We start from the raw sequence: 24,389 nt of genomic DNA, 5'->3' as shown, positions 1-24,389 counted from the left end.
TATAGTTAGCTAAAAAATGTATTTTGCTACTTTGGTCTCCATCACAGGCTCTAAAATGGTGTGATTGTACTTTATTTTTATCTATTTATTTATTTTTTATATAATTTTTTTGTTATTTGTGATTTATATGGATTTAAGTGGTATCAAGTCCAGTAGTTAAATAACTTAAGTTGAATTAAGTTACTGTTTTTAAAAAAGTATTTGGTAAAGTAATTTAAATACCGGTTTAATGATATAATTGCTAATTAATTATTTTTTTTAAAAGTAAAACTCATAGTAGTGTCTTGGTATATTTAGCTAAAAAATGTATTTTGTTACTTTGGTCTGCATCACAGGCTCCATCTTTCAAAATGCGCATATCACAAATTGCTGTGTAGCTACCATTAGAAAAAAACGTACCTATGACAAACATAAAAAATCTGACAGATTTTGGTTTCAATTTGGTCTCCCCTTTGGGAATACATAAAAGAGCTCTCTTAAATTAACACAGGATCCTTGTTAGTTACAATTTTTGTTTAATCTCCACTTAAAGATTGCTCTAAAATCGTGTGATTGTACTTTATTTTTATCTATTTATTTAGGGGTTTCTTTATATGAATTTCTTTGTTATCTTCCATTTTTAAGACTTTTAATATTTTGTGAATGTGGGCATGCAATTAAAAAAATAAAAATAAAAATATATATATACTCATAGTATGAAGCAGATTCGCTTATCGACACTTAAGGATGGAGAGAAAAGTTTAAATGTGTGGTGAAGCAGTTTCTAGCATCTGAATTGTATTATTTTGCAGTGTGTGTCAACATGGCACATTCCAGTGTGAGTTCCGCCCGTGTCCATCTATGTGCACTGCCTATGGAGATCGACACTACCGAACATTTGATGGCTTTCTCTTTGATTATATTGGTGCTTGTAAGGTGTACTTGGTCAAGGTGAGCATTTAACAACAGATCCAGATTCCCATAACTCAATCTGTATATCACTGACAGCACATGTCTTTATGATATGTTGTCGGCTAGTAGTAATATGTTCTCATTTGTGTATTAGAGCTCATTAGATGCAATGATGACTGTCACAGCAGAAAATGTTGACTGCTTTGAAAGTGGCGTGATCTGCAGAAAGTCTCTCCACATCTCTGTGGGCCGTTCCTTTATTGTGTTTGATGATGACACTGGCAGACCTGTGAGTGAGCTTTATTCATTCTCTTTTATGTCATAAGCTGCTGTAAAGTCTTATGTATATGAAAATACTGTAATTATGCTTCAAACATTGAAGCATCTAATTTTTGCCGGAAATAAAGCCAGAGCCTATGGTTGTCATCTAATAAATATTCATGAGTCAAACTAAGGTTTATAATATGCCCCTTATCAGTGTTGGGTGTAATTAGTTACAAAATAACTAGTTTTACTGTTATTATTTTACTGTTTTTGTTAAAAAAGTAAAGTAAGGCATCACTTTTCATATTTAGGTAATTGAATTAGTTATTTGTGATGACCTTGCCTTAAATACTGTACATAAAATTAACAGATCTGTATTAATCATTTTAGAGAAGCAGAGTAATTGTATTTTTCCGTTATTTGGATATTTTGCAATCTAATCTGATTCTTTAACTAGATTGGACATGCGTAAGGAACAATTAAATAAGAAATTTATCAATATGGTGTGATTGATTTGAAAAAATTTGATACAAATATTGTTTAACATTATAAGTGTTAATTAAAAAGAAATAAAAACTAAAAGGTCCTGTTTGACTTAAATTTAAATAATTAAAAGTTTAATTTCTATTGTATGTGCATTGTGATTTATATTGATTTTAAGTGGTATTAGAAGTTAAATTAGGTATTAGGAGTAGCTAAATTACTAATTGATTAATTAGGTTACTGATCAGAAAAAGATTTTGGTAAAGTCATTAGGTTTAATGATGTAATTGCAAATTAATTACTTTTTTTGTACTTACCCAACACTGACCCTTACATTTTTAGCTCATTCATATACACCCCTGGGTACACTAAAAAATGATGTCTGCAAAATTGTTGCAAACAATTTATGTTGAATTTAAACAAACAAATTAAAATTAGTAATATTTAACTTAATCTGATTGTTTAAATTCAGCCCAATTAAACTGTTTACAACCACTTAACTTTTACAATTTTTTTGTAAATCCATGGAATCATCTTTGAATCAATTTTTTCAGTGTATGAGTAAATACGTTTTAATGCAAGCTATGATGTGCTGCGTCCCAATTCACATACTTATACTACGCCCTAAAAGTGTGTTTTTTGTGAAGAAAAAGTTTATACTTTTGAGTGTGCAACAGAAGAGTATGCAGGCTTTGGGACATACTACTTCCTCTTTAACAGATCATTGTGTTGCTTAGTTATGGCCCCTGTCAAGCATCCACACACCATCCACATTTCTGTCGAATTTAATTACCTACCTTATTGGAGAAGCAGCAACAGGTTAATCTCCCATTCATGAGTCTTTCATGCGAAGAAATCTCCTCAGGTCTTTGGATAATTCTGCATTCAGACGTTCAGACGTCCATACGCGTCTTTATATAAGGTCAGTATTGTTGTTGCAGATGAAATATAACACAGATAATGCGATTTAAATATTTTCCAGTTGGCTAGATATTGACTAACAGTCATTCAAACATCTTTACCGAAGCCTCTCTACTTGACGGTTGGTCTCGCGAATCCATCATGTTTGTAGTTTATTTACACTTTTCACACGCGTTTGTAGTTCTAATCGAATTCCTGTCCAATGGGCAATGTATTGTGGGCAATATCAGTGGTTAGAGTATGGCCGCTTCTACACTTAAAGTTTTTACCGGAAATGGCAAATCATCCGGGAACCTCTGGTATATTCTTTTCAACATACTATGGTTTGGCATATTCTAATTCTATTTTCAAATACTATTTATGACGGATAGTGTGCGTATTGGAACGCAGCAATGGTGTTTGGCCTGTTTCTCTGAACACCCAATTAATTTGTGGCTATTGGTCATGTGCAGAACCCATCCAGTGTGATTGACAGGCAGAGAGTATATATCTGGCAGGCAGGATATTACACCATTGTACATCTGCTTGGGGAAGACCTCACAGTGCTGTGGGACAGAAAAACCACAATACACATACAAGCTGGACCACGCTGGCAGGTAAATCCACAATGGTGCATGTGTGACTAAATGTAAAGTTGTGAATTAGTGTTGCCAAATGAGCATTTTTTCCTTCAAAGTGTCGATTACGTACTAGACAGCATTTTTATTTATTTTTATTTTATTCTTAGGGCAGGCTCACTGGTCTTTGTGGGAACTTTGATCAGAAAACCGCGAATGAGATGAGAACACCAGAGAACATTGACTCATCAACACCACAGGAATTTGGAAACAGCTGGACCGCAGCAGAGGCATGACAAACAGATAAATATACATACAACACCAATCACTTTTTTTTATAGTTGTTAGTGTGGTATGATATAATTGTCATTTTTAGTGCCAGTGATTATATAATGATAATAAACCAGCATAACATTGTGTCCTAACAATGCGGCGACACTCAAAAAAAGCTATCTTTTCCATGTTCATTTTATTTTATTTTCAGCTTAGTCCCTTTATTAATCAGGGGTTGCCACAGTGGAATGAACTGCCAACTTATCCAGCATATGTTTTACGCAGCGGATGCCCTTCCAGCTGCAACCCATCACTGGGAAACATCCATACACACTCATTCACACACATACACTACAGACAATTGACAATTAACCAGCGACCTTCTTGCTGTGAGGTAAATGTGCTACCCACTGCGCCACCATGCAGCCCCTTTTACATATTAAAATAAATTATTGTCCTAACCATCTTTGGCAAGTTCATGCAAAATTTCTATTTTAGAAAGGCTTTCAGGAGGTGACACGGTAGCTCAGTGGTTCGCACTGTCACCTCACAGCAAGAAGGTCGCTGGTTCAAGTCCCGGCTGGGTCAGTTGGCATTTCTGTGTGTAGACTGCATGTTCTCCCCGTGTTCGCGTGGGTTTCCTCTGGGTGCTGCGGTTTTCCCCACAGAACAAAGACATGTGGTACAGGTGAATTGAATAAACTAAATTGGCTCTATAGTGTCTGTGTGTGCATGTGAGAGTTTATGGGTGTTTCCCAGTACTGGGTTGCAGCTGAAAAGGCAATCGCAGTATAAAACATATGCTGGAAAAGATGGCGGTTCATTCCACTGTGGTGACCCCTGATGAATAAAGGGACTAAGCCGAAGGAAAATGAATGAATAAAAGAATGAATGAATGAATAAAATGCTTTCAATTTCTGCGACATTGCGACAGAACAACAGCCTAAACAACAATGACACTGATAACCTCAGGTACAGATTATGTGCTCTATTTAATGTTAAATGCTCTACTATTGTTGCCATACTACTGACAGCAGCACCTAAGATTTTAAAAGTAAAATAACTAGCTAACGGTTTGAAATGAAATGAACATCTGAACTGTGACTCAAGTGCAAACCAACAACAGTCCCTCAGTAGTCTACTTTTAATTATGTTAAATAGGTTAAGTATTAAAAAGATTATAACCCTCACTACTTCATCTGGAATGCAGTGGCTGGTAAATGAATTGCTGGAATTTAAATGTTCCTGTCGTGTCATGTCATGTTTGGTGTGCACAGCTAAATTGCTTGTTGCTGAAATTTTACCGCATCGCGTGTTGTTAGTACACGGTGTAATAATGTAAAAACACATTCACTTACGATTGTTAAAGTTATTTAGAGTCTGTAATTTGATGTTAAAAAAGTAAATGTCCTATTATACAGTAAGCTTTGACACCTGTGATGTCCTTGTAAAATAGTTTAAATGTTATTTGTGAAGTTTTCTGTAAGTGGACTGGAGCTTTAAAACTGAGTTCATTTAGACCACTTTTTTCTACCCATCAGTAGTTTTTCAGGAAATGTGAAAATTCACCTTTTCTTCCCCTGTCAGAAATCATTGTTTGTAAATGAGTGAAATTAGCATGATTACTCCTCCAACAGAGATGAGATAACAGAGTCTGTGCAATTAGATCAAATGTTGCTGACATTCATTTTAATGTAAGTCTGTTGGGTGATTTATATACTGCCACAAAAAATGATTGAGGTCATGATTGCATGATAAATAGATATACTGATTATTGTGACAGGCCTAAGTGTTGAAAACCTTGTGGTGGTTAAGCACTTTGAAATATAACACAGATGTGGTCACCATGACCTGGGTTTAATAATTGATGCCTGTGTTCTTTTGCATTACAAATGGATTTGATGTTGCATTTTTTTAAATCAAAAAAGTACAAAGTTCAGGCAAGCAAGTGGCATTATTCGTCTGATTTGCCATTATTGGAGGTAAACAGCTGCCTATCTGTGGTTGCAAACATTCTGGGATTCAAAACCAAGAAAAAAACACAATAAGAACACCTTTTAATTAGGAGCAGGAGGGGAAATCAATTGAAATCGGCTATGGACCAGGCAATTAGATGAAGTGTGAAAGCACCCTGAACACTTGCTTTGACCATACAGAGTGTCAGAAATCTGATGGTAGTAACACTTGAGAATGATTTTTGTGAATGCCTCATCAGTGTGTGAACAGTCCTGACATAAGGCACCCCTGCAATCTGAATCCTCTCCGAGAACCCTTTGCAAAACGGCAGTGTGGGATTTTGCTCAGTGAAGTGTTTCAAGTCTGCCACCCTGTGGTAAGTCGATCATCTCCGAGCAGTTACCATTCACCCAAGAGAATATGTGCATGTGAGTGAGAGAGGGTCTCTGTGTTTAAAGGTGTTTGATGTTCTGTAGGTAGATGTCACATGGTTCTATATGAACTGCTTGGTGGACACTTGTGGCTGTAACCGTGGAGGAGACTGTGAGTGCTTCTGCACAAGTGTTGCAGTATATGCTCACCGCTGCTGTCAGAAGGGCATTCCTATTGACTGGCGCTCTCCATCCATTTGTCGTGAGTGACACCTTCTCAATGACTACATTTATTACAAATAAATATACTTTAATGAATAAACGTTCTTAATAAGAAACTGAACATTTAAATAACATGGTTGATTAATCGTTATGATATAATAAGTATTAATGGTTTCTTCCTCCTACAGCTTATGACTGTGAATACTACAACAAAGGTGCATCTGCAATATTTGATAATAATATTTATAATTGTCTGAGATCTAAATCATTTTAACAACTGTGCATGCTCAATCCACATTTTCATAGCTTTAGGGAAAGGGCCGCTGAAGCTGTTGACCTACAGAGAGAGGGGGACACTGTTGGCAGCCAATAAGACAAGTGGACTGGTGTTCCCAAAAAGAGACCTGACAAGTGCTGATGAGATCCTGGTGCTGTTCATGATGACACCAGGCATCAGCAAAGCCAGACCACATGGTCAGTCAAACAGACAATTTTTCATTCAAACAGAACAAATTTATAGTAAAACATGCAGGTTTATATACAATTTAGATTTAGATTTCATTCTCCTGAATACATTTTTTGTTTTGATATGCGTATTTATGTCTCAGCATACACTGTAGACTAAGGGCCAGATTTACAAAACAGCAATTCCAAAACAATGCCGATGGGTGTGTCTACGGATAATTTGCAGACAATGTGTCTGTTAATTAAAAAAAAAAATTAAGAACAAAGATATAACATTTCATTAAAATGTTGACCCATGTAATAAACACAGAGAATTAGTGTAGTGGCAAATAAGCAGAGCCGATGCTCATAAGGTGCAGGTGATCTACTATGACAAAGCATGATGCAAAATTTTTTTTCTATCAGGCATAAGGGAGGGGTTAGCAAATATGTGGGGGTGCTAAGAAAATAATAAGAAAACATATTAATGACGACAAAGTTAGCCAACTTCGTAATAAAATACAGTTATTTAATTAAAACAGCTATAGTATTTAACAAAAGTTTAGTTTTACAAATAGTTTTATTTTATTTAGGCCTGTTTATTTATTGACTGAAGAAAATGCATATTGACAAAATTGACAAGCTTAAGTGACCCCCAGACAATGAAAAAAAACCTTTTACTTACAAAGATGAAAGACCTCAGAACTGGACAGCACCCATGTTCACATGTCTTACGTTTACTTATAGTTAGTCTTATCTGACTGTATTTATGTGAGACACTCCACAAGATGTGCATTTTGACAATTTCCATGCAAGGGGATCACACACTGTCTAAGGGAGCGTAGACTGTCTAAGGCAGGGGTGGGCAGAGTCGATCCTGGAGGGCCGGTGTACTGCACAGTTTAGCTTCAACTCTAATCAAACACACCTGCTTATAGATCATTAGTGATCTTAGAGACACTGATTAGCATGTTCAGGTGTGTTTGATTAGAGTTGAAGCTAAACTATGCAGGACACCGGCCCTCCAGGACCGAGTTTGCCCACCCCTGGTCTAAGGGAACTCAGATTGCATTGGTATTACTTGACTCACCCTAGTTGTTTTGTTAGTTGTTGAAGCAAACTAAAAATAACATTTTTGGTAAACAATATCTTTGACTCTTTGGACGAAGGGTTTCCCTGGCATTCCAAATAAATGTGTGTGGAAAAAATCTTCTATCTTTAACACGCTCTGTCCCTTTTTTCTTCTTTTTTCCTTACCTCCATGTATCTATTGACTCATTTTCTTTTTTTTAAGGTTTACTATAATTTCTATAACCCATTGCACATTTTTGTAAAACTTGCCTTTGATTATGTCTGTAAAAGCACATTGTACATTCATTTTGATAACTTTAAACAAACATGTTAAAGGAAAATACAAAAAAACATACACGCTCTATTTTCTGCAGTGATACCTTTTGAGAACAACAAGTGCAGCCATTTCAAGCACAACAATTAAGTCATGTTTTAGGTGTTAAATTATGCCACAACTATTCACCATTTGAGGAACACAAAGATTAATAAATTGCATTGTGCAATTCTTTTAAATACTTCCTTCCCATAAAATTTGCATCAGACTGGGAAACTCCTACAAATGCATATTTGGTAAGGTCAGGCATATAAATAGCTGTGTCGATGCCTTTTCAGTTGCATATTTTATGCGTGTATTTAGCAAATACCAACAGTACTGTTTTAACGCCAAAAAGAAAATTTGCACTAGTGCAAGATGTTAGTGAATCTGGCCCTAAATGTGGCTTTTATGATTTATATGTTGTCATTGTGTAATGTTATTAATGTTACAGACTCCTCTCTGGTGTCATTTGAGGCGGCAGACAAACCCAACTATTTCTTAAAAGCAGAGCAGGGTAGCCAACTGAAATTTCAGAAGTGGGAAGATACACCAGCATTCTGGGATGCAGCTACATTTGTCCTACATAGAGACACTTGGATCCCAGGCTTTGATTCACTGGAGTCACTGGCAAGGCCTGGATTTTTTCTGCACTTTATGCTGTCCAGACTTCAGCTACAGAAATACAGTCACTCAGATCGGTACCGCCGGGCTACTCTATTCAAACTAACAGGTCAGAATGTGGCAGATAATTACTGTATACTTGGTCATTGTTAATCAGTACTAATATAACTGCATAACCCATTGTTTCCATAATTTCTATTATTTTATTTCAGGCGCCGTACCACACTATCCAATGGGTCCTCGATGTCAGTGGAGGTTTGAATCATGTGTGAGTCCATGCTTCAAGACCTGCAGCGACCCATCAGGTCTGAGCTGTACCAGCATTCTGAAGTAAGAGCATACACTTTCATACATGTAAACACACAAATATCTACCAATTCTAAGTAATATGGTTAACACTTGCCTTCCTGTAGGATTGAAGGATGTCTGCCACAATGTCCAAGTCACATGGTTCTAGATGAGGTTACTCAGAGATGTGTCTCTTTGGAGGACTGTAAGTTATTATTTATTTTTAAGTTTAAAAATTGTTCTTCAGTCATTTCCATAGGAATTGACCAAAGCAGGTTACGTTATGTTAGATGTTAGTGACAACTTTGCACATGTTAGTTAAAATACTGACCATAAAAACAAACCATTTCATACTATCAACTGATTTTTATTGTCTTATTATTGCCATAGTAAATACAAAATGAATTAGCTAATTGTAACACAATTAGTGGTCCCACTTTATATCAAGTTGCCTTAATTACTACAGGTAGGTACTTACAAATACTAGGTTATAAATAAAATATCAGTCCAATGTAAAACATATGTACATAACAAGTGCATTGTAACAAAATTATTACTTTAAATGTATCGAAGTAAAGTAATTAAAGCTATTAAAATAAAGTGGAATCCAATTAGCTGTATCAGTTTAAATTAATTATTCTATTGTGCAGCATCTAACAAATAATGTGTTTGTGTTTTAGGCATTAGGCCTCCTGTTGTTCCTCCATTCACACTACCCAGCACTACCATATCATCAACACCCTTCTCAGAAGATTACACCTCGAGCATTCCAGCAGTTTCTACAACACTCATTTCTACAACAGTGTCAGAATCTAGTGCCACCACAACACCTTCAGCACACATGCCAACCACTGAAAAACCTACAACTTCCCCTCTCAGACCAGAGGTGGTGGAAATCATCACCACATTAACAACATCTTCTTCCTCCTGGAGTCCCCTGGCTTCCACTGAGAGAACCACTAAAGCACCAAGCATCACATCTAGTCCCACTTCCTCCACTACATTGTACACTAGCCCTGTGTCTATCTCAGCACCTGTCTCAGTTACCTCTACAACAAGCAGACCAACAGAGTCTTCAACTCTGCTCACACGTACCACAACTATTCGCTCACCACCTAGTTCTAGACCTGTTCTACCATCTACCTCAAGTTCAGAGCTGACCAGAGTAAGCACTTTGCCCGTTCTTCCAGTATCAACTAGCATGGGCCCCACAGAAGCCACTTCCCCAACTGTGAAAGTGTCATCTCCCCTCACCTCAATTACAGAGACTGCCAGAGTCTCAGAAGCCGTCACACATACTGAAAAGACCACAACCTCTACTGTGTCTGCAAGTGGCATCACACAGTTTCCTGCTGAAACCATAAGTATGACAAAGTTCACCTCACCGTCCACTACAGCACCTGTATTAGAATGGAGAACCTCTGGAACCACAGCAGAAATGGCATCATCAACATCTTTGGACACTCTGAAGACCCCTGAGGCTACCTCTGAAACGCAGAAGCCTTCGGACACCACTACCATTCCCACTTCCCTAACAGATACTAAAGCATCCACCACTCAGATTACAATAAAATCCACAAGTTCTGCATTTGCAACACCGCCTGCTACTCAAACAACTCTCTTTATTCCTTCAACAGTGAAAGAGCAACCTGAAACTTCAAAAACAACAGTGCCTCTCTACACGGCTGCTCCAACAAGTCTCACTACAGTTTCTTCTCAAGCTCCTGCATTTGTGCCAACAGAAACCACTGCAAAAACAACCTATCAGCCAACATCTGTTATTTATACTTATCCTGATGGTCCAACTACTGATAGGACCTTACAGACAGATTGGAGAGTGATCCAAGCAACTTCAACTCCATCAGAATTACCAGAAACATCCCAAACCAGTTACAGGACAGCAGAGACCCCGCTTACCACCTATACTACCATGCCACCCACCTGGGCACCTACAAAGGAAACAACAACACTGCTTACATCACATGTGTCACCCACTGACAAAACATCTTCTAAAGTTCCCTCCACTTCTACTACACTCGGCTATACAGAGTCTTCCTGGAGTTTATCTTCAACTACTTCTCTCCATACAGAGAAAGTCAGCACATCGCCAATTCATTCTCCTCATACTACAACTGTGGTCACCACTCCTGCACCGTCTGAGATTTCTTCAGCCTCACCGTCCATACTTACAACATCAGTATCTCAAACAACATCAGTATCTCAAACCCCAACAAAAACCACAGAAACAGCTGTCACTTCTGAGAAACCTCTGCTAACATCTACTGAAGCTGAAGAGGAGGTTGTTTCCACCACTCAGACATCCACAACTAGACATTTGACAATACATCTTGTTACAGAGACAACCAGGGCTTCTCTTGACACAGATAGGGCTATGATTACATCTGCTGCGACCACCCAGACACCAACTTTGGTGCATGAGACCTCCAGTACCGTTCCTTCCACAATGGCTCCAAAATTTACAACTCGTATCACACCAGTCTTAACCTCACGTGTAGGTGTAGATACCATTCGACAGACTTCACAAGATGTGACCACAACTAGCATTTCACCTCCTACTAGGATTGAGACAACACTGACAACATCTACTTCAGTTTCGACAGAAAAAGTGACCTCTGTTTCCACAACTGTTCCAAGTACTGCTGCTGCTTCTAGCACACTTACAACACCCATTCCTGAAATCCCAGAATTCACCTCTGGATTTACAGAATACACTACTGAATCTGGTTCAACCACAACATTTCCGTCAGTAACTGGAACAACTCCAACTCCGACTGGAATAACTACAACTCCTGTGGCATCAGTCTTACCCAGACTACTATTTCAACCACATCTACCTACTTCCTCTACTGTCACTACAAGTAGTCCCATTACCAGCTCAAGTACCTCTACTGAACGCCATCTGATGGATGAAAGTCCCATAGTTACAACTTTGCCGCCTACTCCAGACACTGGCCAAACAACACTAAGTACATCTGTGAAGACCAGTCTCCCTTACACAATAGAAACAGAGCACTGGATGACAAGCCAGACACAAGCAGTACCCAAAACTACTGCTCATGAGCCAAGCAGAGTATGCACTGTGAGTCAATTATAAATTGTGTCAGGTGTGGGGTATGAACACTATTCTCTCATATTTACTTGTGTGTTTGTGTGTCTGCAGGCTCCATATTCAGAGGTAGTGGATGAATGCACAAAGCTTATTTGTGTCAGTGGCCAGTTGCTCCTCTTCAATAAGTCTCAGAGCTGCCCATACGATCCTACACCACCAAATTGTGGTCTGCTTGGGTTTGCCATACTAGTCAATGGTGATAAGTGTTGTCCACGGTGGGACTGTCCATGTGAGGAATACACACATTAACACTATCAGTTTAATTTCCATTCTTCCATTGAATGTTCTATCTAAATGTAATATTTATTTTGGCATACAGGTCGTTGTTCAGTGTTTCCAGATCTTAATCTGATCACATTTGATGGGAAAAGTGTTGCGATTTATAAAGCTGCTTTATATGTTGTGGCTCAACTTCCCAATGAGACCATTAGCATCCTGGTGCAAGAGTGTTCTGGACCAGATGACACGGTAGTAAGATATCCACAATTGTTTTAATAGTTTGTCTACAGTTCAGAATCACCCACTTAAACGTTGTCACTCGATTGAATGGGCATATCAGTGGTTTTCAGCTGATAGATATACTTGTAGGCTCAGAAGGCTGTTATCATCCCATCCACATGGTTAATCAGCTATACTAATAGAGAAGGACTCCAGATCCAGATCTGTTTTTACATTACTGTGACGGTGGGGTTTAGGGTTGTGGTAGGGGTCAGGGGCATAGATTTAGCATGGACGTAGGGGACGCAGCCCTACCAATATTTACCAACTATTGAAATGTTCCCACCAATAATTTAATTCACTTAAAAAATTGCGCTGTCAATATTAACTTAGACATGCAACTAGGGTAATCTCGTATCTCCTCGAGTTCCACACGCCCCCCAAACACACATGAACATTGTGATTGGCTGTGCCTTTCCCTGCTGTCACGCCAAAATAGCGCGGCAATTTCCTGTGCAAGAATAAGGTGTGTGAAGGTTGGTAAGGATGGCGGCAGCAAAAAAAGGTAGACATAAGAGCTTTTTTCAACGAAAAGTGTAAGTCACATAAACTCAAGTTCCTACTGAATGAGTCCATCATAATAATGCTGTTAATGCTTGTGTTTTTCTCCTGCTTTAACGCAAAGTATAACATTATAACAGACTTATAGTCTGTAAATAATATAAAACTTAATAAAAATAATATAATAATATAATAGAAAACTAACTGCAAAATAAACAGCTACATGTAGAAGTATATGATCCCTGCCAGTTCTCCTAATCTCTTGGAGTAACATGTCCAATTTTGGTGAATCCAATTTGTCAGAAAAACTACAGCTTGTGCTCCATTTTAATAATACTGATATATGACTATCATTTTCACTATGGTTAAAATAAACTCTCTTTGTCAGTTAATAAACATTCTTTTACTATTACATCAGGCCTGTAACCAGCTTATTAAAAGGGGGTGGTTATTTGTTTTCTGAAAAATGGACCTTTTTGCAGTTATTCGCCTGGTTTTGTATTTAATTATGAGGTATAAATATACCATTTTAGTGACATTCTAAGAACAAACATTTGCTGGATTACCTTGTCAGATGGTATTCATAACCACAGTTTTTGCAGTACCAAAAACATTTTCCAACCATTTTGTCATATTGCTTACCCTACTATTTTCTGTGTTTTATTTACAATTGTGCATTAAACGGAGAGTTTTATATTACAGTTTTATAAAAATAATAAAATGTATAATAAAGAAATATGACATACAAATTTATTATCATCTCTTATTAATTATTATATATATATATATATTTTTAGAAATCTGTTAACTTGTTTTAAACTAAAACTGAAGGCCTATACGCAAATAACCAACTGGCCAGTACATTTAACTTTCCTCAGCCAGAGTTTGGCCATTTGAATAATAAGAAAATTTCAAACATTAATATTAATAATAATCCTTTTAATAACAAAACTTTTGGTCTTTAGAACCACCCGAACCCCCCTTGGCTACACCCTGTTTATTTAATTTAACTTACTAATTGTATGAAGAGCGGATTAATTAGTAATATATTTTAATAACAATATTCATTCTTGGGGGTGGGGGCTGGGGGTTGTTTGATTCACCTGTCCCCACCATGTCAAGTGCAAACCTACACCCTTGGGTTGGGGTAGACATTAATAAATACAATTAATGGGAAATTTAATGAATAATACAAATAATTCTTGTAAACTTCCGGCCACAGCCGTTATGTGATCTATAGCTGATTAACCTCGTGGATGGATGATAACAGCCTTCTGAGCCTACCAGTAGGTGCATATCCCCCTACTGGCTCCATATCTATCAGCTCATAACCACTGATAGCGGCCAATCAATCGAGTGATAACATTCGAATCGGCTGTTCAGAATGACACTTCAAAACATCTTAAAAATCCTTTAGTGCAATATTTATGTGTGTTTTTTAATGTTTCTGTTTGATTCCAGCTTGTGTGGAACTTTTACTAATTTGTGTCTGGCAGCTTTAAACATCACTCACAAATCTAACGAAGTTCTCGTCAATCGTCTTCAGAGACGTGTGAGTATCTATCAGTTGCTTTTTGAAAAAAGGATTTTGCACTTTTTATTGTATGATTATATGGCTTAAATGAAACTTATTAGTGAACTTATAAGGTTCAAATGTTCATGGTGTTGTTCTTCCAGCTCTATGTAAACTCCAGGTATGCGAAGCACGTTTTAAGAAGTATGGTTTTGAGATTCTGGACACAGGAAACATGTACCTTATCCGAAGTCCAGCTGGTCTGAAGATCCAGTGTTCCACACTACAGGCATGATGGTGATTGAGATGGACAGCTATAACAACAGACTGCCCACGTTAGGATTGTGTGCGTATGAAGGCAATAACTGCACATCTTATTCACTCTCAAGAGAATAAAATCATCTGCTTCTTCCTCGTTCCTCACTCTCCCCCTCTTTCATCTTTCTCTTTGTCACCCTGTCCAGGTAGTTGTGATGGTAATCCTCTGAATGATCTGACTCTGTCTAACGGTACAGTTGTGCCTGAGCAAGAGGATCCGGCCGTGTTCATCGATAGCTGGCAGATTCCCAACACCACCAGCTACATCAGCAATAGCAGGCGGCGAGAGGTCAACTGCACCACCAGTGACTGCTCTCAGTGCTTGAACATGCTGAACAACAACACCTTCACCCTCTGCCATGCTTATGTACGACACACCACATGCACTTGCCTCAAGTACCAACCACATCTTCACAACATTGTTTTACTGGTCTTTGTGTTGCAGGTCCCTCCAGCAGTGTTCTGTGAGATGTGGGTGAGAGATGTGGAGTATGTCAATAATCCGTGTATCGCTTTGGCTGCTTATGCTGTTTCCTGCCACAAATTTAACATCTGCATGGAATGGAGGAGCGCTGATTTTTGCCGTATGTATGCTCAGGCATATTATCACTGCTTTAAGTAACCGTTTGTTCAATGACTGTATATATCATTAAGCTCCTAGGGCTTTAGTGTCCACTTTAGTGATAGCACATTTTAGCTCTTAAGTGGCTATTTAAAATACTTTGAATGTTTTATATTTTGTTACAGACATACAGTGTCATCCTGCAACTGTTTTGCAGCATATGAAATGTCCCAAACATTATTTTTAACTGTCAAAAATGAGGGGAAAAATTGTTTTTTACTCTCTGATAGTCAAAGCAAGTTCAAAAAAATTTCTATGTAAATATGCATAACAAAATTCAGGAAAAAGTGTTTTATATAAATTCAGATCACGAGTCCATATATGAACATAATTTTTCTCTAAAAGTACATCATATCAAAAGATGATACTTAGGTTTTTATTCTAGTTAGGTTCTAATAAGCCCAAATAGCAAAGAGAAATAAAAGATGCATGTAAAAAACACCTTGGGAACAAAGCTGATCTAGTAGTGTTTAGTAGTCTTAAACACCTTGATTAATTGGATCAGCTGTGTTTAATTAGAGTTGGAGCTCAACTGTGCAGAGCTGCAGCCCTCCAGGAATTGAGTTTGAGACCCATGTTCTAAATGAATGTGTTTTGGGTGTTCTTCTGTGTAGCATTCATGTGCCCAGGAAACCTTCGATACCAAGCATGTCTGCCTGCCTGCACTGCCCCATCCTGTCCAAACCAAGAGTTTGAGTTTGTCCCAGAGCAATGCACAGGCCTTTCAGAGGGCTGTGTGTGTCCTGAGGGGACTCTATTACACCGGCCCTATTCAGCCCTCTGCATTCCACCCAGCAAGTGTGGTATGACCCTCGACTTTCTCTTTCTTTTTTTCCATTCAAAAGTGCAGTGATTACTTAAAAACACCTTTGATATTTGAAATAGACACCAAAACAAATAGCTCTACCAAAATGAAATGCATATCTCCCTCCATTTTGTTTACATAAGTTATTAAGATAATGAATGGTAAAGGAAAATGTTTTTGTACATGTTTTAAAGTATTTCTGTTCCTCAGAGAATTCTCTTACTGCACCTTAAAGTAAAGTTCACCCCAAAATTTTAATTTACTCACTATTAACCCAACCTTGTGTGGTTCCAAACCTTTCTGCTGATCTTGAAAGAAGATATTGGTAACACTTTCTAGAGATCATGCTCATAATGTATTATAACTCTACATTTGTATGATAGAGATGTTAAGTAGACATCTAAAATGTAATTTATTTACATAATCAATCTGTATGAATAATGACAGACTAGTTAATACTTATAATTCAGTCTATAATATGTCACGAACATGTTTATTGAAAAATTAAATGCATCACTAAGTATTAATAACACTATTATAAATATAGCTATAACTGTCTTCATAATACAATATAGGCATTATTGTGGCTTTAAAGATATATTTATAGAATTGTTATACTTGATTATAAATAATTATAAACACTTCATAGACTTCATAGAAAGTGTTTCCAAGATGTTTTGGAAAGTGGTAGAAACTAAAATAGTAGAACTATCTCTTTAAAGGGCAATTATTTTGTTGTTTTTGAATAATATATGTCATGGTATGTGTTTGCAGCATGTACTGATAGTTTTGGAGCCCCTCATGCGCTCGGGGAGGTGTGGAAAGCTTCATTAGATGGCTGCTGCATGTATAAGTGTGAGAATGACAGCATAGTGCCAGTGGAGTACAACTGCAGTAACATCCCTCAACCCGTCTGCACACGTACTGGAGAGATTACGGTCAACCTCGCTGATGACAGCAGCTGCTGCCCTCACAAAGCCTGTGGTCTGTTACACCATTACCTCACACATACCTATAGAAGGCCTAGGGAGGAGGATGGAATCTTTGTCGCGTACATTGTAGTGTGTTTACATCAATCAAGTTAAAGGATGCAAAACTACAACAAATATAATACAAATGTATAGTGTACAGTAATTTTAAAATAATGCTAAATGCTTAAATATGATGGGAATCATATTTATTGGGAATATTTGATTTTGTTTCTAATTGTTGTTGACTGTTAAACTTTTTAAACCATAAGAGTTGATATTTTACACCACTTTGTCATTTAGCTTAATATGCTAACCTTAACCCAGATACTGCATGGCATGTTGAAAACACACTTTGATGTTTTTTATTGTATTATTTCTTTTAAAGGTTTTATTTGTAATTCACTGAAATATCACAACAGATTTGACAATAATTAACCTACTACTGGTCTGTCCTAAATGTTTTGCACAAAAGACTGAGAGAAAAATAAATTACATGCAACAATGCCTTCCAGAGTTTCCCTCCAGAGAAAATACTTGAAACTAGTCATGCTTTTTCTATCAGTGCTTTACAAATTGCCATGCCTTTATATATATATAATATTATATATATTATATATATAATATATATATATATATATATATATTATATATACTGTATATATCTCTACATAAACTGAAATGACAAATACACAAAAATACACAATATAGATGTTTCATGCAAATGTTTACTTGCCTTAATAGGGGTAAATAAAAAAAGTGATATTATAGTTATTATAAGATTCAAGACAATGAGACGTATATAAGTATAATTGGAGTCTTTACGTTGATATTTTCAAGACAAAATGTCCCAAAATACACAAACAAACATTATTTTAGAGAGAACTTGTTATTATTTAAAGTTGTTTCATTATATTTTTTGTACAATTTTTTATAAAAGGTTTATCTTGGAGACTCAATCCTAGAATCACTTAAAAATACATTAAATTCATACATTACTTTCCTTTTTTAATATTTAACTTACCACATTTGCAATTTCTGAAACTTTTAGGTGTGACATTTTATTTTGATGGTCTACTTTTGGAAATTCTGTTGGCTATAGGTATATCTGAAAGTACATTTCAGCTCTTATTGTAATTATAATTATATTAATTGTATATATAATATTAATTATAATAACTAATATTTGTATGGTTATTTGAATGAGATTACTTTTTGCCATTTACTATATAGTCCTATCTATGAATTGATTTACTTATTTCGAATAGAATATCATACACTTAAAACAATTCTTCAAACAAAATACATTTCATCATGATCAATAACATATTTACTTATCCATATACACTTAAAATAACAAATGAATTTAGCGGGTTGAAACACAAGCTTATTATTTTCCCCATGCTGTTACCACATCTTTCCACATATAATTTTTTTAAATAGTATAATAATATTAATAGTATAAAATAGTATAATAGTTAGTATAATGTTAGCTGGGAGCATCAAAAGATAGTTTTACACATGCTGTATATAATTATTTGTGAGAGACTTCAAATTGTGCTTAATTGTTTTTGTGACAGTTTGTAATCAGAGTATGTGTGAGGCGGCTCCCACAGGCTGCAAATACGGGGAGAAGATGGTTTCATATTATAGACAGGACTCCTGCTGTCCCGAGTATTTATGTGGTGAGTTTGGCCCTACAGTATTTTGTGTATTACGTTTTCTGTGTCTGTGTGCTTGCATCCATGTTCATATTTGTTATTTTAGAGTGTGATCCTGATCAATGTGTCCTGGATATTCCTGTGTGTCGAGAAGATCAGACACTGATCGCCACTCGTGCCGATGGCAGCTGCTGTTTGGCACACATCTGCAGTAAGTATTATGAAAAGTGTAGTCAAGTCAGTTCAATCCAATCATTTGAGACTTACTTTATTCTTTGCAACAAAAATTGTGAAGAAAATTTATTGAATTTATTACTGTCCCTTTGTTTGAAGTATTTAATTGTAATTTATCTGAAGTTGTGTTTTGTTAATATATAATGACAGAATTTTTAAGGAGGGGGTTATTAGAAATATTGAAATCATTAGCACAATTACTTTTACATTTTTGTTTTCATTGCGTTAGTGTGTGACAAATGCTCAGAGGCAGCTCCAGTGTGTCAAGATGGAGAACTGCTGATTGTGGACACCAACAGCACAGAGCGCTGCTGTCCAGCTTATCACTGCTGTAAGTACAAAAACATTATTAAACACTTGTTTTTTTACCATATTTTTACCAGTGGTAAACTCATCCAGAGAAAGCAGTTTAGAAAATTGTACAATAAAGCTTATAGTGCAGTCACCTTTACTGTTTTTGCCAGTAAAATACCATCACTTAAACAGAATCTGCACTGTGAGTTTTGATGAGGGTGAAAGAGTTGTTTGTTTTCAAATTTGCTCCATGACCAATATAAAGCTGCTTATTCGGCACTCTAACTAAAAGCACAAAACTAAAAAACATGACGTTTGTCTTGAACTCAAATGAGTGAAGGGTTGCTGTAACTTTTGTGTGTATGCATGCAGTGTGTGAGGCCTCCCGATGCTTAGACATCACATGTCCAGTTGGCATGGCTGTAGTTTCCACAAGAGATTCAGAGGAGTGTTGCCCATTGCAGACATGCGGTAAGCCTGCCAAACCCATAATTAAACTAAATACTTATGTTGTAATTGCAGTATAGTGTTTTTGATCACTTATAGAGTGTGAGAGTGTGTTACTGCTCTTATTGCATATATTGTGTGTGTCTTCTAAAGAACATACTGTAATGTGAATTAGTCCTGAATGTATGCTTGTTTCTTTCTTAGAATGTGCATGTGAGAAACTCCTCCGTCCTAAATGTTCTCTGGTAAGCCTTCCCAAATTTATACAAGACCCATATCTGTTATTGCTTACATTTTTATTCTGTTATTTGTGTGTGATTGCGTTCTTGTCAAATGGTGTGTTTCAAATGGAATATATCCCCCCTCTGAAGGGCTCTTCGGAAGGGCTCATCCCTATGCCGGTTTTTCTTTGAAGCTGTCACTCCAGACTCAGAGGACAAACCCTTCAAAGGGATTAGGGCACAGAGATGAGCCCTTTTGAATAGAATGAAGTGAAAGATGATATACGCCATTTTGGTGCCTGCAGCAAATAAAATGTATTTATTTTAGGTGCACAGAAAGCTTATCAAATTCAGGTGTTTACTTCAATGTTTTAAATAACTGAAGATATTTAATGATAATTAAAGTTATTACAGATAAATTGTTGAAACTGGTGAATTATGTAAAAATGAAACAGCATTTCTATACTGACCTGATCTTATTAAAAAACAATATTTGAATTCCTGTTTTATTATATAATATAAAATGTTGTATAATATAATATTTTATCATGTATTTTAAACCTTTTTGCTGATAAATATGTAAAACCAGGTTTGAGGAACAGATGCTAAGTATAAATATTTAAAATGACAATAAATTAGTATTTTAGGGTTCCACTGTGAAATAGAAGCTGTCATCAAGTGAAGTTTCACAAACTAATTTCGAGAGGAGCACGTGATATGATTGACTACTGCTGATCCTCATTGCTAATCATTAGCTAGCCTATCAGATCATTCTAAAACTACTATAAATATCCTGCCTAAACTTCATTCCTTATCTTCGTTTTTGGAAAACCCCCCCTCCCATCCTTCCCTTCTCCCTCCTCCTCTTTCATGATCGGGCAACACGGTGGCTCAGCGGTTAGCACTGCTGCCTCACAGTAAGAAGGCCACAGGTTCAAGTTCTAATTGAGCCAGTCGGCACTCCCTGCGTGGAGTTTGCATGTTCTCCTTGTGTTTGCGTGGGTTTTCTCAGTGTCCTCCGGTTTCCTCCCACAGTCTAAAAACATGTACATAAGTGAATCGTAATACAGTCACAAGCACTTAATACATACATAGCAAAAGGGGGCACTCGAGAAACTCCTGATCTCGTATCCCTCCTAATGCTCATTGACCAGGCGGGAACCTTGGGCTTATCTATCTCCCAGCTCAGGGTTCTCTCTCGGGACAGCATGCCAAACCTGCTATCATAGTCGAGCATTATCTAAGTGTGAACTCTTGAAATGATTATTATTGTAAATGAGCCTGACAAGATTTTATGTATTGTTTATGTATTGTGACAACGATATCAGTTCAATAAGTATCTTCTGTAATTGTTCAATCGTCATTATTTTTAATAAAAATACTTTTAAAACTTTTTTTATACTTTACTATTAAACTTTTATGCTTGAAAACGTTTTGTCCTTGACTCTAAGTTCTGATATCAAGGTTTTTTGTGTGTGTGTGTTGTAGGGGCAAAGTATGCAGCTAGACAGAGCATTTCTGTCTGATCCAGAAAACAGTTGTGCCTGTAAACGGTTTATATGCGGTAAGAACTCACCTGAAATGTTATGAAATACTAAATAAAAAAACAAAGCAATTTAACATTATTTAAAAATTGTGCTTCTAGTGAGAGAGGCTGTGTGTGTGGATGGAGAGCGTGGAGTGATGCGGCCAGGACAGACACTGGTCGAGCACCGGGATCAGGGTGTGTTACGCCACACAGTGCACACACACACTGGACTCGGCTACGGGTTTCTATGTCCTCAGATCCACTGGCACTAACTGCACTGCACGCTGCCAGCCTGTGAGTATAACACATATACAAAGACACACACAAGTCAAGCAGAAAACACCTACTAAATTAACTGTGTTTTATATTCAACAGAACCAGATATACATCCCACCTAAAGACCCCAGCAGCTGCTGTGGCACGTGCAAAAATATTTCTTGTCTGCTCCGGAATGAGAATGGATCTGTAGCCATGTACAAGGTGATGTTCAGCAGATGTTCATGTTCGCCACCACTCAAAACTAAACAGCACGACACAGAACAGCACTAGATTTTTTTGAAACTGTTTTAACTGAGGGTTGCACGGTGGCGCAGTGGGTAGCACTATCGCTTCACAACACGCTGGTTCGAGCCTTGGCTGGGTCAGTTGGCGTTTCTGTGTGGAGTTTGCATGTTCTTCCAGTGTTGGTGTGGGTTTCCTTTGGGTACTCTGGTTTCTCCCACAAGTACAAAGACGTGGTATAGGTCAATTGGGTAAGCTAAATTGTCCGTAGTGTATGTGTGTGAATGAGATTGTATGGGTGTTTCCCAGTGATGGGTTGCAGCCGGAAGGGCATCTGCTGCATAAAACATATGCTTGATGAGTTTGCAGTTCATTCTGCTGTGACGACCCCAGATTATTGTGGGACTAAACAATAAGTCACCAATGATTCATGAATTTGATTGATTTAAATAGCTGCCTTAAGTAAAAATAGCTTTATTTGTAAAATGAACTCCCTCCCTCGCTCACTCCACTGCATCAATAACATTTTACTTATTAATATAATATTAATATAAGTTTAAATATAAATGATTTATAATTTATATTTATAACATTGTCTTTTCCTAAAACTAACTTCTTAAAACTCATTTTCTGAATGTTACAATCATTAAGTTCTGTAGATGTTGTTTCTGTTACCTTTTTACTATTTGTTCTCTTGATTTTTTTTCTTGTTTTTGTTTTGGTAAAATTGGTAAAATAATTTAATAAAAAAATTGGTAAAGTAAATGATTATTTTCAGTATTAAAATACATTAAAATTGTGCATTGTGCAATATAATTACAATAAAATGCACCCTTTCCCTCTCTTTTAATATATTATACAATCTAATTTGTTTGCATAAAGTGATGCAAAGTCATTACTTCAAACTTTAGTGTCACATGATCCCTGACATTTTATATTTTAACTTTCACCATTTCTTATTATTGTCTTTCAAAAAGAATACAAATATTAACATCAACTCAAATGTTTTTGCTGGGAAGTTTTGACATTTGATTTTACAAAATAACATGGCAACAAAAACTAATATAAGAGCAGATAATCTGTCAGAAACTATTTAACATTCTAATCTGTTCAATTTTTAGACTAGTAGTGTCCAGGGGCTTTCAAATGCATTGATGCATAGGGAGTCTATCCTTAAATAAAAAAAAAACAGCTATTTATTTTGATGTTTAAAATCCCTCCCTTTTTCTATAGTGTCTGGTGTTCTGTGATGTGAAGGTGTTTTCTGTGTTCTCTTCTCCAGCCGGGCCGCAGCTGGGTTTCTGACTGCATGCGCTTTGACTGTTCAGACACACTGGCAGGACCTGTGCTCGTCACCCACCCCTACAGCTGCCCACCCTTTAATGAAACTGAATGTATGAAGGTAAATTCCCTCTGTTTGAAGAACATAAACACAAATATTACCACTGTGCGTCAAGGTACAGGTAAGACACACACATTTAAGTTACACAGAGTTGTTCTATAGATTGTAGAATATAATAATACATGGCGCAGCTGCTTCTGAGTCAGTGATTATACAGTGATTCCATACAAAAATGCTTCCTCATGTTGACCCCTGCTCCATTATTCAAAGTGTTCATCTTGTCTTAGATTGGAGGCACCATTGTGAGTTATATGGATGGGTGCTGCAGAACATGTGAGTACAGAGCATACATTCTTCTGTTCATCTCTGCTCTATAACAAGAAACATGGCTAACTTTACTAGCTAAAGCTCTGGTTCCTTCACACATAATTGAACGTAGTATGACAAATGAAATCGAATCGTCAGGTACAACACTGCCACAGCTATTCTTGCATATCCCCATTAAAGCTTTCTATTGATATGACACAGGTAAATCCAGTAAACATGAATTTAAATGAACAGAAAAAATCATATTTGTGTAATTTTTTTAAACCAAAACAGTGTTGATGTGTTCCTTTAGCTAAAGATGCTAACCTCAAACTAGAAACCACATGACATGTTAAAAACTGAGCTTTATGTATTTCATCATATTATTGTTTTTTTTTAAAAGTGAATGAGAAATTCACTGAAATGTCACAATAACAGAGTTAAAGGTCCCGTTAATTTAAAATAGTTTTTTAGATGTTAGTTTTAGTATGTTAGATTTAAGGATATCTATAATAGGATAGGATATTTATAGTAATGATATTTATTCTAAATTTATAATAATAATTTTTAATAAATCGTCACGGTGGGGAAGTGGGTAGCATGATCACCTCACAGCAAGAAGAAGGTCACTGGTTTGGTCCTCGGCTGGGTCAGTTGGCATTTCTGTTTGGAGTTTGCATGTTCTCCCCATGTTCACGTGGGTTTCCTCCGAGCGCTCCGGTCCAAAGTCCAAGTCCAAAGACATGCACTATAGGTGAATTGGGAAAGCTAAATTGTACGTAGTGCATGTGTGTGAGTGAGAGTTTATGGGTGTTTCCCAGT

At 36.7% G+C, this 24,389-nt stretch overlaps 1 protein-coding gene across 1 annotated transcript in view; it reads left to right on the top strand.

Annotated features, from left to right (window-relative positions):
* The window catches only part of otog (otogelin), a 71,744-nt gene that overhangs the window by 42,963 nt on the left and 4,392 nt on the right, over positions 1-24,389 (top strand). Inside the window, 34 exon segments of the mRNA XM_056460778.1 lie at positions 792-930; positions 1,046-1,180; positions 3,012-3,155; positions 3,287-3,406; positions 5,605-5,721; positions 5,822-5,978; positions 6,127-6,153; positions 6,245-6,412; positions 8,221-8,499; positions 8,603-8,720; positions 8,804-8,883; positions 9,359-11,769; positions 11,860-12,037; positions 12,128-12,276; positions 14,030-14,031; positions 14,269-14,359; positions 14,485-14,509; positions 14,512-14,592; positions 14,595-14,666; positions 14,785-15,005; positions 15,084-15,222; positions 15,875-16,063; positions 16,840-17,049; positions 18,614-18,718; positions 18,801-18,905; positions 19,158-19,259; positions 19,595-19,693; positions 19,874-19,914; positions 21,379-21,454; positions 21,536-21,614; positions 21,616-21,712; positions 21,794-21,898; positions 23,202-23,321; positions 23,549-23,594. Coding sequence (XP_056316753.1) covers positions 792-930; positions 1,046-1,180; positions 3,012-3,155; positions 3,287-3,406; positions 5,605-5,721; positions 5,822-5,978; positions 6,127-6,153; positions 6,245-6,412; positions 8,221-8,499; positions 8,603-8,720; positions 8,804-8,883; positions 9,359-11,769; positions 11,860-12,037; positions 12,128-12,276; positions 14,030-14,031; positions 14,269-14,359; positions 14,485-14,509; positions 14,512-14,592; positions 14,595-14,666; positions 14,785-15,005; positions 15,084-15,222; positions 15,875-16,063; positions 16,840-17,049; positions 18,614-18,718; positions 18,801-18,905; positions 19,158-19,259; positions 19,595-19,693; positions 19,874-19,914; positions 21,379-21,454; positions 21,536-21,614; positions 21,616-21,712; positions 21,794-21,898; positions 23,202-23,321; positions 23,549-23,594 — 6,227 coding nt within the window.

The sequence above is a fragment of the Danio aesculapii genome, chromosome 7, assembly GCF_903798145.1.
Source record: "Danio aesculapii chromosome 7, fDanAes4.1, whole genome shotgun sequence".
Lineage (NCBI taxonomy): Eukaryota > Metazoa > Chordata > Actinopteri > Cypriniformes > Danionidae > Danio > Danio aesculapii.
Note: the sequence above shows the minus strand (reverse complement) of the source record. Positions and strands in the feature narration are given on the sequence as shown.